This window comes from Excalfactoria chinensis, chromosome 1, assembly GCF_039878825.1.
Source record: "Excalfactoria chinensis isolate bCotChi1 chromosome 1, bCotChi1.hap2, whole genome shotgun sequence".
Classification (NCBI taxonomy): domain Eukaryota; kingdom Metazoa; phylum Chordata; class Aves; order Galliformes; family Phasianidae; genus Excalfactoria; species Excalfactoria chinensis.
The window spans coordinates 68640145-68655841 of NC_092825.1; the positions used below are offsets into that span (position 1 = coordinate 68640145).

The following is a 15697-nucleotide window of genomic DNA, read 5'->3' on the forward strand; positions in this document are numbered from 1 at the left end:
ATAGACAGCGCCATACTGGGAGTAGCCGAGTCAACTTAGAAGTTCCTTAATCTACCAGCAACTCCAAAAATTACACAAATGCTGCTGGATGGTTGGAAGCTATTCTCCTTCTTTTTCTTTTTTTTTTTTTCCCTTCTTTTTGAAAACTAAATTGTTCAGGTCATCTGCCTAAATTCAGAAACACTGACTTGAAATTGATTCCTGCCAAATTTTAGAAGTTTCAGATGGAAAGCCAGCTGACTAGCTTGAGGGAGGAGCTTCTTTGTTTTTAAGAACATTAAATCTGTATTCCCTCCTCTGGAAAGCAAATATTTATTGTGCAGCAAAATACTCAGTTTAAAGATTATAATCCAGTGCAGAAGGAATAGACACCTTTGAATGAAAGAGCAGAAACCTTCTTTAAAGTGTGTTTATTACCTTACTTTTCTATCACCATCCCTTCTCTGCATAATTTCCCATCCCCTAAAGATTTAAGACAAATCACATTAGTTTCCTTTAAGTGTAGGTTGCTTACAAAGACTGCATTTCCAGGAAAAGCACAGACAAACAGAAAATGCTATTCAGTAAACTGAAAGTGGTAAGAAACAGACATGCAATATAACCACCTACTTTTTAAACCTTGCATACAACTGTAACTTGAAAGATCTAGTTAATAGCCAGCTCAGTGTCACCCAGCACACCATAGTACTGTGTGCAGCCAACTGGCAGAGCTTGCTGTAATAAGACAGCATGCCCAGCATTTGAAAAAAGGTAAATCCACACACAAATGAGTACAGGCTCCATTATTATGTACAACACGGAGCAAGAGTCCCCATGCACACAGCATGCAATGAATTGGAACACCAGGCATGTCAAGTGTAATCACTGAGGCCTGAAGGCACTGCTGAGCCTAACACAGCTGCCTTGCATAGGTTATTCACTCCTTGCTGGTGCTCAGAGCCGGCTGAGGAGCAGCCAGAGAAAACATCCTTTTCATGAATGATAGCAGTGATTTGAATGACAGCTCAGAAGAAGCTCAGCTACACATCAGATGAGCAGCTTCATGCAGATTGATTCAAAGCCACAACTTGTAACACATTCCACAGGGCTGGCAGATGAGGATATTAAGCTTTCCAATTTGTTGCGACATTCAGGAATGAAGTACATATCACCAAGATAATAAAAAACAGGTTCGTTCCCCAACCTCTCCAACCCTTCCTAGAAAATATGAAGGCTCTAATATCCTATAAAATTTAATTATTGAAGTTGGCAGCGTTAGTTCTCCGCTTTTTACTTGACTGAAACAGCAATGCCAAAGAGAAAGCTAATGCAGAAGATTCCATCCTGCTCCACATAACTCACTCTAAACAGAGTACAGGACCCAGGGATGCTTTCTTGAGTGACAGTCAGGAACTAAACTAATAACCCAGGGGAAGAAATCCAAGAGAAGCTACTTTCAAAGCACTGCAACTGTTTTAAAGTTTAAGCTATGACGGGGTAGAGATACAATTCAAATTTACCCCTTTTTCTTTTAAAAGAAGTCGTCTAATATCTTTCTCTTTTCCTTTCTATATACATCATAAATATGCATTTTAATTGCATCAAACTGTAAGACACAGAAAAGAAGTACTCACACTTGAAGGAAAAAGAAAAACATCTTAGAAATCAGTAATGGAAATCATAGCAACGTTGCCAAGTTATCTACCACCTGAGAGATCCACATGTAGTTCATTCTTCTAACTGAAGTAACCAGGGTTTCAAAATAGTTTTTGTTTGTACCAGCCAGCAAGAACAAATGTTTGCGCAGAGCTCACTAAAAGTTACATCTGAACCACAACAAAAATTGTGGCTTAAAAATACCACAGCCCATAGGATGTAAAGTGGTGAACCAATTTAAAAAAAAAAAAAAAAAAAAAAAAAAAATTAAAAAAAAAAAATCATTTTAACAGATAAAAAACACTTCAAGTTTCTTTCTTTCTTTTTTTTTTTTTTTTTTTCCCAATCGAGAGGTAATTATAGCCTATCAGAATTTGTCATACTTTTAACTTGTCCAGTTGCCTGTTCCATAAATTCCTGCTTGCTCCTTTTCTACTTCCAATGACCCATGACATCTCTTAGTGTCAGGAGATCAATGTTACCTTCAGCAGGCTCATTCTCTAGTACTCATGGTAATTCAGCCTAGTTAGGGCAATTAACATCAACTCATTTTCCTCACCCCCTCTTTTGTAATGCATTTCCAAACCTTGCCAATGCTGTTCTTCCCCCTCACATAGCTACAGGCCCACTCCCAAGCTGATTTAATAAATCAGCAAAACGTTTGCCTTGGTTAGTGAGATGAATCGCCTCAAAAGAGGTTCAGCAAACTCAGAAGTGAGGCAAGCAACAGGGTGCTGAGAGGGATGCCGCTCCCCCTCCTCCTGGCAGCTCTGCTCCAGATGAGACTGCAGCAAAAGCCTTCTCCTCAGCTCCAGTTCCCACTGTAAGCCTTCAGCCCCCCTTCTGCATTGGCAGTAGCACTCAGTATCACAGCAAGATAATGCAGGGAGCTAAACTAGCAGAAAGCCACCTTACTCCTTCCTCATCTGTTTTTTGCCAGTTATCAGCTCGAATAAAATCAGATAAATGTAAATAGCAGTACAACAGTGTGAGTCAGGACAACATCATCTTTGACAGATTAGCTGAACCAGTTGTTTGTGAACCTCCAATTCAGGAACAGGACCTTCCAGACTAGAGGTGTCCACTGTAGTTTGTGGCAACCTCCACCAGAATCCCATCACTGCCACTCATGCTGGGCAAATGTTCACACATGGAAAGAAGTATCCAGACAGGAAGGCACTGCTAATAGTCATTACAGTGGAAGATGATGTCTTCAAATTGGAAAAAAAAAAAAAAAATCCCTCTCTTCCACATATTGGTGAAGAAGTCTGAGCATTTGAAGGTACTTAACACAGTTCACTGATACTAGGACACAAACACGACAACTGGAAAAAAGGAGACACAGTGGTGAGACACACCACTCAAAACCTCCTCAAATCCCTTATGTACAGAAAATATGTACTACAATCCTCCCCTTTCACAAGATGTCTCACAGACAGCCAACAAAAGAAAATACAACAAATTCTCTTGGAGGTGAGCATTTAGGTACAGTCTCCCTTCACTTCCCAGGTTTCAAATCTCTTCATTGCTGTTTATGCTTAGCAATTCTGTCTGTTTGGTTTCTGTGAATGTCTAAGTTCTGCTGCTCAGCCTGAAGAAAGAAGGAAAAGGTTTAGTGAGTTTTGACTTCTGGCTCCTCCTACACCTCACATGGGAGCAGGAGAGCTGTAGACAATCCACATTAACATTTGAAGAACCTCATCATAATGCTTCCCATTTCTTCAAGCATCCTCATAACCTCCCTTTGCCACTCGTCCAGTTTCTCTAACAGTTGTTAGAACATCCATTCGATACTGCAGAAGTAAACTTCTCTAGATTACTGAAAACACCTCAATATAAACTGTTAAATGAAAAGGTTAACCCACCCATACACTGCTGCAGAGCATCTCCCGCTTGCAAAGTATGTTTCTGCACATGCCTTTGCTCATGCAGAAAAAATAAATCTTATTTTGCCACACTTTAACATCTAGAGCCCTACATCTGAATAGGTATAATATTTTGCAGTTCAAACTAGAAGCCATATGAAGAAAAATAAGATGAACAGATAATACCGAAATAGAATACATCCATCATTATTTCCTACGGGGCTTCTAAAAGTAAGAAAATAATCAAGAAGCCTGTATCAAATCACTCCTGATACAGTCTAAAGGCTGTGAACCATTTAAGACCCTCCACTAAATTAGAATACGTAGACACTACGCAAGGATGGGTAACAGAGGCAGTCAATTTCAAAGCACCAAGGGAGGCTGCAGACCATAACATATGCCTGGAACATGTACCAGGCTGATGAGAATACTCCAAAGCCTGCTGCTAGCCTGGAATGATTTGCAATCCATATGGCTGTCCAGCCTGGGCAGCACAACTTTGTGGGGATACACATCCAGCTGAGAGCAGCCTGGTAGTGCTGGGGGTTTCACCTGGACTTCTAACAGCTCCCATAGAGGCAAAAACCCACACACCGAGCAGCACCACCGGTCTACCTTCAAACCAACATTTTCCACACTGACACAAAGTTCACAGTCATTGAGCTACCCTCAGACAACTTTGCCAGTGATTTATCCCAGCTGGCATGCCCAGCCTCTATGGTGTTTTTCTTAATATTTCTTGAAGCATGTTTCATCAGGTTAAACAAAAACTAAAACAAAATACTCCTTAATTTTTTATTTTATTTTTAATAATTTAAGTGCTATCGGGAAGCTGCAGCAAAGCATGACCTCAGAATTTAGCAGAGAAGAGCCAAGAGGAGGTCTGAATGACCAAACAGGAAAGTTGTCAGCACTACTAAGTGCAGCACAAGAGAAAGCAGTATCTCTCAGCTGCGCCACAAACGTGCAGCTGATGGGAAAGGGGAGGCAGCATCACTGCCCCAGAGGTTTGCCACAATGTCACTGCTGCGTCTCTGAGTTTTCATCAAAACACACATCTGCTCTCTGCTGATACTTCAGGGTGTGCTTCCCAGGTTAAGTTTGGTGAATAGCAGCTCTATCAGTGCATCTGTCATAACAAATTCTGAGAATAAAGATAAAAAAAATATATCAACCCTACTAGCAAAATGCTCTTTGTCCATACAAGTCAACAGATTCTTATATTCGCTGTTACAATTCCAGACAAAGGAGTACCAAAAATTTTGCAAAAATAGGAAAGATACGCACTGAAGTAGAAAAGAGAATGGAAACAAAATATTTGCAATACAAGCTTGAAGTTAAAACTTCCATCAGCCAAAAGGAATTCAAACCAAAAGTGCATTTTAAACACAGTCTTAAGACCATATCAATTTTAGTACAGACTATTAAATGCTGATTCCAGTTGAAATAGTCAATAACTATAATAATATAACTAATATATAACTAATATATAAAAAACCCACGCCTAACAAGAATCCATAAACACACAAACACAAAGAACAATAACAACAAAAACCCTAGAATTATGAACATTAATAATTTACCATATAGGTAAAGGTGAGACTCAGCTACGTTTCTGAATCACTAGAACAGCAATGCATTTCCCAAATGAACATAAAAAGAATCACTACCAGATTTACAGATAATTTTTTCCTACTCTTCCACTGTTCTTAATTTTAATATTTCTACTCTATAATGTTTGTGTGGGACAGAGGATTCTTTGATTTCTGCAGCGTTAACATCTTAAATAATGCTAATACTATGAGCTCAAGCAAAAAATCTACTCTCTGTTTGGACAGAATAATAATGAAAGGAAAAACACCTGAAATTCTCAGTCACCTTCCACATATCCTTAACTTCCTGAATTCATGCAGACACATCTGCCGCATTCTAGAACTGTTTGACAATGGATAGAGGAGAATGTTTAATATTGAGCTATTTTGGAGGCATAAACATTTAAAAAAAAATAAAGAAAGGAAAAGAAAAAAGTACACTTTTACTGCAGGAATGGATCAAGTTAAAATAAATAAATAAATAAATAGCAGGAGAAAGAAGGGGGAAATTATAGTATCAGAGAAGGAAAACAAATTATTTTTTGATCAAGCAAAATTATATAGTTAGTTGATTAAGATTTTTCTGTGTCAGATACGATTACTACTCAAATCCGACATCAAGAGCTCACACATGGCCCTTATAAGCAGAATTAAAACTCTAATCCCATTTCTGCCACATTTATTATATCACGAGGGAGTAGTTCTATTTAGGTAACGTGATCCTGTAACAAGATACTGAAAAAAGTCGGCATGAGTGTTGCCATTTTCCATGTCTGTTTATATTTAAAACATTTTTCTTATTGTTCTATTCATATAAATAGTGAAACTCAAAAAAACATTCCATCTTCTTAAGCTGACACATTTTCCCCAGATTTTGTAACAGTTTGCAAAGGAAACAAAATATTGCTAATCCATAGCATTTCTTAAGCTACACTTTGAGTGGAATGTTCTTAAAAGTATACTGTAAATCAAACACCAAAAAAAGAGCTATTACAGTATTCACATTGTTGTCCTAGGTCATTAGATTTGATACTGTTTCAAACCAGGTAGGTGACAGTGCCAACTGCTTTGAAATAAACAGGTCTGTAGCACAACAGTCACGAGGACACAAAGAAAAGCCTATTTTTGTAGCCATAGCGCAAGGGGATATAACAACACGGGGAAAAAAAAGGAGAAACAATAAGAAGTTTAGTAGTCAGACCAAGCAGACTAAGTCCTTTTGTCTGTGCAAAGTAAATAAGGAAAGAGGTTCACTATGTGATGAGGCTCCATAAGCATTCACAAACTGCAAGAGTATCTACAGAGCTTGATAAAGGCTCTCTAACTGTTGACTTCCCTGCCAAATATAAATAGGAAAAAGTTGTTTAATGTTTATGGTCGATAGCCAACATTTACATACAATCCACTAGGGACACAATGCAATGCTTTCTCCTTCCTAGCCTTGGACAACTACTGCAAAAGAAAGATTCAGCTTCTTTGCGTCAATACTCTGAAGCGTTAAACTCTGAAAGTGCACCAGCCGGGTGTAAGTTGGTTAAGTCAAGGTTATTAAAGTGAAATTAATTTTTTCCACCAAATAAAGAGAGGTGCCAGCACATCCCCCTGTAAGAGCCATAACTACAACTGCTCAACTCACAAGTGTAGTCACAGAAAATTCATCACTTCCACAAGCCAACAAGCCACACTGTTCAGGTTCAGTGGCTCATCTCCCATGCCAGCCACGCCAGCTACTTCGTATGACCACACGCAACCATTCCCAAAGTCTGTGAGGTGCCTGCATCAACTCTCCCCATATCTTTCTGAGCAGCTTACACCACTCGGTATAAGCCCATCTGTGGAACATTCCTTACTAAGATAAACCATGTTTCACTCGCAACCGTTCCTTTCAAGGTACAAATGTCATCACAGGAGTGGGTGGCAGCACAGAATTTCACCAGCCACATACATGTTATGAACTAAGCCTGTCTAAGGTGAACTTGCAGATGAGCAAGGGCTCCCCAGCAGCAGGTTAGGCACACAGAACTGACAGAACAGCTGGTTCCGCAAGAAGTAGCAGTATGCAACAATGCCCCCAGAAAGACTGCACAGAATCATAGAATTACTCAGGTTGGAAAAGACCTCAAAGATCATCAAGTCCAACTGCAGCCTAACCATAGTACCCTAACTCTAACAACCCTCTGCTAAATCATATCCATGAGCACCACATCCAACAGCTCTTAAACACATCCAGGGATGGTGGCTCAACCAACTCCCTGGGGAGCCTATTCCAGTGTTTAACTACCCTTTCTATAAAGAAGTGTTTCCTAATGTCCAACCTAAACTTACGTTGATGCAACTTGAGGCCATTTCCCCTCATCCTGTCACCAGTGAGAAGAGACTCTGGCATCTCTGGTATCACTCAACAACAGCATATACCCTTCCCTGTAGTACAAGGATGTGGACATTTTAAAGAAACCACCAGCAAAGCAACCCAAGCAGTTAGCATTTCATAGGAAATTAATGAGGTTAAATATGCTGAGGACAAAGAATACAGTGTCTGAATCTGGAGACTGGCTGCCAGAAGAGATGAATGGTGACAGATCAGAAGCTGAGATCTGTCTCTCTGTTTTCTTCCCCTACCCATTCCCTCAGAAGGAAGAATACTATTTGTGCTCCACTGGATTTTAATTAGAAAGTAAAGCCCTTTACATATGCATTGTTGCTGATATTTTGAAGCTGGCATTTTTGACACGTGACATCATCATAAAGGTAGTTACGTATGTCCACAGGAATCAGATTTCTCCAGTTCCCAAAGGCAGTTTAAAATGTTCCTATGCTCCAGCTCTTGACCTATCTTTCTCCAAAATCTCTCTACCCATTCTATAACTTCCAGACAAATTCCCCCTATTATCTAGAACTTAAATGCAGATGTAACCTATTCAGAGGGAAAAAAGGAAACCTGATTAATGCTCCTCTAACCAGTGTTTTTGAGAAAAACAATAAAGATTTGACCCAAATATCTGTACAAAACTCCCACTGAAGGACATAAGAAGCCCATCATCTTTATACACCTATGACTGGATCCATACACCCACAGCTTCCTCATATCTCTAGCACACCTTGCCACAAACACTTCTTCCTGTCCTATTTTTTCTGTTAAAAAAAAAACAACATATATATTAATTTAAAAAGTTAAGGCAGTCTGATGAGAGCAAGCTATCAGAGAGATACAATTGCAAAAACTATTAAAACAATGCTGGATATTTTGTAACACCTTAGATAACGCTAATTTTAGAATGTTCTATGGAGAGATGAAAGAGGAAAATGCATTGGAAGTCACAGCAGACAAAGTCGTGCTGATTCCTAAGGAATCCCACAAGGGAAAATGAGACCAGAAAATGGTCGTGGAGAAAAACACCTCCAGTCAGATGAGAGAGTCCTAAATGTTAAGCTCTTCTTAACTATGTCCAAATTAGTCTATCTAAAACAATACAAAAAAGCAAAGATGTTCTGCTTATCAAAAGGAAGTTATTCATAACAACAGATTCAAGCTCTCTTCTCTCAGCTTCTAAAAGCCTAATACCAAAGAGACATTTTCAACTCTTCACTAACTGATTAGTTGATCATTAGTTAATCAGCACAAAGGTCTGAAACATCCACTATAGTCTACACAAACATCATTGATAAGATCTCTATTCAAACAAGAGCTTTATGCACTTTCTGCACAATCAGGGCTTTAAAAAAACAACAACAACAACAAACAAACAAAACAAACAAACAAACAAAAAAAACCACCAGCAATTGCATGATGACTAGAGCTACTTCTGGGACAAAAGCAAGCCAAGAATACTTGGGAAGGTAGAACTACCTCTTTAACACTTTTTAATAAGTTGAAACCTGTTTCACACTTATCTGTAGTTCCCTGACAGATGCGATGCCACTGCTACTGCCTCTTTGCAACTGCCAGTTACCTAACCAGAGTTTGACTGGTTTCACAGCTGCCATGAAGAACACACAAACTGACCAAAGGCCAAGTCTTACTGACTTGTCTGTCCAGATCCTAGGGGACCAGCTTCAGGAAACACTGCTAATGTTCAGAGTCCCCCAGATCAAACCGAAGACCAAGAGAGGAGCACAAAGGCCAGGAGGGTGAGACTGGGCAGGTTCCAGGAAAGCAATCCCTTTCTCCCATCAGTCAGAGTACAGCACGAGGGAAAAACAAATCAAAGAAACACATGCACACAAACCTCCACAGCCAGCTGTTGTGACATCAGCTCATCTCATACTAATCTAAATAGCTGCCTTTGAATAGTCAGTATGGTCTGCTTATCACAGTTCTCAGATCACTCGACAGAAAGGTGCCTTGGGGTATGCTTCCAGTTCTGGATCATAAAGGTCCGGTACTTCTCCAAGGCCTTACTAGTTCATAAGGTACCGCACTTCCAGGCTACCAGTTTTGCCCCCTTCCAGATTGGTAAGCCAGTTTTCTTGCATTAATAATCACAGTTCAGTTGTAAGCCTCTGTCCATTTGTGTTGTGTTTTTGTTTGGTTTTGTTGTTGTTAAGTAAGAGCAGGGAGGCGAGCTCTCTAAACAGAGGATGCTGCAATTCACAAACATATTTTCCAGGTTTCAGCCTCCAATGCTGTTGACTTAGCAGCCTTCATAGCACCAAATTCACAAACCAAGCAGTGAACGTCATAACTTCAGCTCTACTTTCATGTATAAACTTATTCATACTTATTCTGGCACTGCCTCTGCCTCATTAAAGAACAGCTGACACTTCATATGAACTCAACACATCTTACTCAAACCAATTCTGCCTGCGTAGACGTTGTTTATTAAGAAGGATGTATGCATTCATATTTTATTTTTGTTTCTTCAGAGTTCAGCTGTTCCTGATGCCTATATCATCCTTAAGTAGCAATTAAGGAAATTCATGTCACAAACAGAAGACTATGAATTTAGGTGGAAGATCCAGCAGCAGGAACACACGAATACAGAAGAAAGAGGACTACTGAGCAGATACAAAGGTCTTTGGCAATAGATAAAGACGACAGATGTGAAGAAATGACAGTCCAGATAGTTCACAAACTGAATGTTTCTTCAAAGTTTATTATTAAGCATCACTGGGTATGCTAAAAAGAGCAGCAGGACACGTCACTATTCTGAAATTCATTTGAAGAAGTGACTGTCACGGCTCCGATATCACGCAATGGTGCTGCCATTTGAATTAAACTGCAATTGAGAACCAAATGAGCGGTTTATTAAGAACAGGTATGGTCGTTACATAATAAAACTAACCAGGAAACAATTCCTCTCCCTGCTCTGGATCCAACCTTACTTTTGAAAACTGAAGTTTCCCCGCTCCAATTGGAAGCAAACTGTTACAGTCCATTTAAATAAGTATACTTGTATCCTTACAAACAGGATACAATATGGCAAACAGATGCATAGGGGGGAAAAAAAAAAAAAAAAAAAAAGGGAAGGGAGTATAGAAGAGCGGAAAATTTTTTGTTTGGTGGAGTACCGAACAACCGACTACTGAGCAGCTCCTTCAGCTCGAAACACCTCTATTAATCTTTCGTGGATAAATGTTGAGAACGGAGTAATTTCCTATATGGAAACATGGTTGATGAACTATCTGTTATTAACCACTTGCATCCTCTAGTGCAGAAAAAGATGAGAAAATTGCAAGATGATGGATGCAAACATCGCAGGTGATTTCTTCCCAAGAAGAGCAAACAGATTGAAACCGACGCAGGAGTTAAGTTCACAATACCCAGAGAAACCCGGTTTTCACGCCGAGGCAGAAATCCTCCTCCAGGAGCAGGAATCGCAGAGGGGGGCAGCGGAACCCAGGTGCCCTGGGGGACCGGCAACAGCCCCTTGCCGGGCACCGGGGGCCGACAAAGAGCCGCCCGGCAGCGGGGAACCCACTTCTAGGGGAACCGCCGAGACGCCGGGGCAAAGGAGGAAAGGGAAAAAGAGGGGAAAACGAACAGCTCTGGCGAGGACAGGAAGAGCGGCGGGGCGACCCGAGACACTCGCGCCCGAGCCGCGTTGCCGCCGGCAGGGCCGGGACTGCGGAGGGAGCTGGGGCCGTTCGGTGCCTTTTTACTCTCTTTTTATTAAAAAGCCAAACTTGAAGGCGGCAACAATGGGCCGGCCCCGCCGGCAAGCAGGCCGCTCCCCTCCCGCCCGGGCAAACATGGCCCCTCGCAACACGGCCGTCAACTTTTCCCCACCGCCACCTCCTCCTCCTCCTCCTCCTCCCTCTCCTCCTCCTCCTCCTCCTGCCCCCCGCTCACCTCGCATCAGGGAACAAAAACTGCAGGCGAGTAGGCTCCGCAGGACGGCCCCCATCTTCCCTCGCTCCGCGCTCTCACCGGCGGGGCGGCGGCGAGGAGCAGTCCCTCCGCTGCCACTTCATGCTGCCCGGCGGGCGGGGAGGCGGAGAGGAGGGCCGGGCAGCGGCGAAGGGCGACCGCCGAGCCCCCCTAGCAGGCCGCTGGCCCCACCGCGCCGCAGCGGCACCGAGCGCTCCCCTGCATGCCGGCCTCCGCGCCGCCGCCGTGGCCGCTCGCCATCCACTCGCCGCTCGCTCCCTCGCTCGCTCGCCCGGCCTCCGCCTCCTCCGGGCGCGCACAGGCGCAGGGATACAGCCCTCCTCCTTCTCCTCTCCTCCTCCTCCCGCAGCCCGGCCCGGCCTGGCCCCCGCCCCGCGCTGCGCCGCGCCCGCCCGTCTCCGCGCTCCCGCCGCACCGCCCGCCTTCTCGGGCGGGGAGCGAGCGGGCGGGCAGAAGGCGGCGCGCACGCAACGACGGCGGGCAAGCGCCTCGCGGCCCGGCGGGCAGCTCCGCCTCGGGCGGGGCGCGGGCGGGCGCGGCCCACGGGCGGCCGTGGGCAGGACGAGGGGTCGGACGGGGGGAGCCGGCCCGCCGCCGTCGCATTCCAGCGGGACTATTTGCTGTGGTGTTTCACACGCACGCCTCCGCCGCCTTTTTGGGTGCGATGCGGCCGTCGGAGCAACACCGGCCCGGGAGGGACGGGACTACTTTCAGTCACAGAGCGGCGGCGGCTGCACAAAGGCGGCCGCTCCCCTCCATCCCAGGTGAGGGCTGCTCGGCCGGGCTCTCCCTCCGTGCCTTTCGGCCGTCGTCTGGCGGCGGTTCCCGAGCGAAGGGTGGGTTGCGGTGCTGCAGCCTTTCCTCGAGGATTTCTGTGGAGCTGCCCCGTGGGCGAAACTACTTCAGTATTTCTGCCACATCTCACGGGACGTCCCTCTTCTCACTGAACGTGACAGCCGTTCTGTGGGATGAGGCTACGAGGCAGAACGACTTGAAGCAAAACTTGAGACCCTCGCATTCGGGAGTCTGTATTATTTTCAGGGTTGTTAGAAACTTATGGAAACATTTAACTTTTAATTTCGTATCTGTTGAACATATATTTTCATAGCTTTTCTTGTGATTACAGTAGGAGATAACATCTGGGCCAGATTAAAGGCCCAGGCATTGCAAACCGGCTCTGACATCAGACTCTGGCAGTCATGTGATGATATCAGACTTTCAGATTCTACTGGGGAAAAACCACAAGTTAAAACTTTTTGGAGAAAGAAGTATACATCCAACTTGAAAAGTTGTTTAACAAAGCAGAGAGGGGGGATCTTGAAAATGTAAACAACAGCAATAGCTGTCTGAGGACAGGTCTGTGTTTAAATGTGTCTTTGACTCCACCAGGTGGAATAACCTCCTCTGTTGCTGCCGTGTCAGCCAGGAGAATAGCAAACTTAAGCAAGATCCATGACGGTGGAGGTGAAGGGCTTCCTGTGAAGACATGTACCTGAGAGTGGATGTATCTCAGCATACCCTTGTTGTCACAACTGGATTTTGTGGGAGCAGACAGAAGCAGCACAGCATTCTATTTAGAATCATAGAATTACCCAGGTTGGAAAAGACCTTGAAAATCATCAAGTCCAACCACAGCCTGGCATCAAAGAAAACAATAATTCACAATGTTGCATGATCAGTGATTAACGTTTTGTGAAGTATTGCAAGTCCATAGTGAATTCTTCATACCTTAATAACACAATGGACAGCTGAGAGAAAACTCAAGCCTGAACCCTCAAATGACACATTTCTCTATGTGCTGTTCCCTCTTGCAGGTTGCATTCCTTTTTCTTTCACTGGAAACACCATGGTGTTTTGGCTGTCTCCCTTGGGAGCAGGATCCCCTGCCTGTTGGCTCTCACACCTTCCCCACCATCCCATCTGACTGGCTTTATTTTTAGCTTACAAACATTACATGCTGTCACCCATCATGAATTTGACCATTTCTCTATATTTCAAGACCTTTCCTTTCCTGATAGAATTTCATCTAAGTCACTGACTGATTAGTGGCTTCACTTATGTATCCTCTTTTCCCCATATGCCTCCTAGAGACGGTCCTCTCTCTAATCAAGCCTAGGTAGCATCTTTAAAAACTATTTTCTATTAAATTCTTAGGATTCAAGGCCAAACCCATGTTGTATCTGTTTCTCAGCTTTACTTCTAATTCATACATGCAGGAGGAACTCAGCTGTAAAGGTTTTTACAAATTAAACCAGATTACCTCACACAGAAAAGATTCTGACAGCCAGGTTCCTCTGAAATACTTGCATTCCTTTATTTGATCTTAAAGGTAAGATGAAGGAAATAGGAGAATGTTTCTTCTATTATAGTAGAAAGCTCCTCTTGTTGGTTACAATTATTTTTATTAATCTTATGAATGGAAGTGTTCATTTGCTCATTCAAATCCAGTCAGAGACTCTGACTATCAGTAAATCTCTACAGTATCATTCTTACCGCTGGACTCAGATGGTGATTCAATGATACAAGATCTTTCACAAGAATTTTGTTATACTCGGGTTAGTTCCCTAGTTTGGTTCATAATTCAGCTTCACAAGCATTTTTGTCAGTACAGAGCACAGCCAGGAGTGAAAGCTTGAGCTCCTGAAACCAGCAGTAACTGCTCAAGTCTCTGCACCTTTGAACAGTGCCCTTGGTTGCAATGAAGTTGGTGGGGTCCATCGTGGAATGGGAACTGAAGTCCCTAATGAACAAAAGCTGTTAGCAGAAGATGGTTGCACGGCAAATGAATTTGTGGCTGCCCACATCACAGAAACCACTATCATAATTAGCTCCCTTGCTGAATGTCTCAACAAGAGTTAATGGGCATGGCATGGTGAAATCCTGGTCCCTCTGAAGTCAATGGCAAAACTCTCACCAACTTCAAAAGGGTCAAGTTTCATACTGAAACTCTAGCTCAAGTCCTCTCTTGCATCTATAAGGAAAGATTGCAGCAACGTAGCATGGAAATTGGGATGTGAAGTAGTGATGACTTCATCAGTGATCATCATCACCCTGACTCCACGGATCATCACCTTGCTACTTTGCCTAGGTTGTGCTGTTGATACTCATAAACAAAAAAAAACCTTCATCCACTCCTTTTCCAAAATAAGGTCAGCTCTAAGAAATATGACAGGTACATCTTACAGGATTTATCCTGTTCCAAGAGCACAATGGAACACTGCAGTGTTCCTTCTTTAAATAATAGAATATTAGATCATCTGTCCCTTCTTAAAATCAGTACTAAGCAGACATAGTTTCCCTTCACTTTTACTATTAAAAGTAAAGCCATATCAACTGCATCTTTTCAACAAGACTTAGGCAGCTTATGAGCAGATTTCCTTGGGCTGATAGCCATTTCTCTATTCCAGAAATGTTCTCCAGGGTGGGAGGATCTCACTTATCTTCAGTCACTGTCTGTAGGGTTCCATGTACTCTGTCAAGCCTTCGCAATAACCAGAATTTTTGCTATTTTCCCACCAATCAAGTCCCTTTTCTTTTTTTAATCATATACGGAGTTGCCTCTTTTACTTGCTCTTTGGTGCTACCTTATTTGTTTCTCCATTAAGTGTAATATCTGTTCTTTTTTTACCATCTCCTCTTTCAGAAGATGCTGCCTGGTGTCCAAGATGTGAACTGCATTTCTTTGTGGCTGCAAAAAATCCTTACAACAAGGAACTTCACAGAGAAGGTCCTCGAGTTCAGCAGAGCATAGGGGTAAGCTAGTCCATCAGGATTCCAGCGATAACCTGAAGGGGAAATATAAAATAGATGACCCTATAGGCTTGTGCTTTTTCTTTATACCTTTCGAGGAGAGTTTGGATGCCTGCTGATGGTGTATCCAAGATCAGGCTGTTTATCTGCTGCTTCTTTTCTGCTCTTCCATCTCCCAGGGAGTTGAAAACAACACTGCCTCAGGATATGCTTCTTCAGCTGTAGTACTTTCAACATGAACCGTATAGGATTCTGATTTTAATTTGGCACTGCCCACCAGGCCATAGGGCAAGCCCAATGCTTTCCTTATGAAAGCCATGTAGCCATGGCTATATTTCAAAGCTAAATTATAAAGTCATTTTAGAAAGTTAGAGTTCTAAAATTTGTGAATAACTGTAATGCTAGGTTGATTCAGCTAAAACATCCTTTCAAAAGAGATTGCATTGCAGACTGACAGATACCAAAACACTATTTTAGTTTAGTTCGCAAAGATTTTCAAAAACAGACAGCATCTGGGCTCTATTAAC

At 42.8% G+C, this 15697-nt stretch overlaps 1 protein-coding gene across 2 annotated transcripts in view; it reads right to left on the reverse strand.

Annotated features, from left to right (window-relative positions):
- The window catches only part of LRP6 (LDL receptor related protein 6), a 133257-nt gene extending 121459 nt beyond the window's left edge, over nucleotides 1-11798 (reverse strand). For both annotated transcript variants that reach the window (XM_072333894.1, XM_072333893.1), the window contains exon 1: nucleotides 11382-11798. In XM_072333894.1, the coding sequence (XP_072189995.1) occupies nucleotides 11382-11436 (55 nt within the window). In that variant the 5' untranslated portion in view covers nucleotides 11437-11798. The remainder of the gene's footprint in view (nucleotides 1-11381) is intronic.
- Between the last annotated feature and the right edge of the window lie 3899 nt (nucleotides 11799-15697).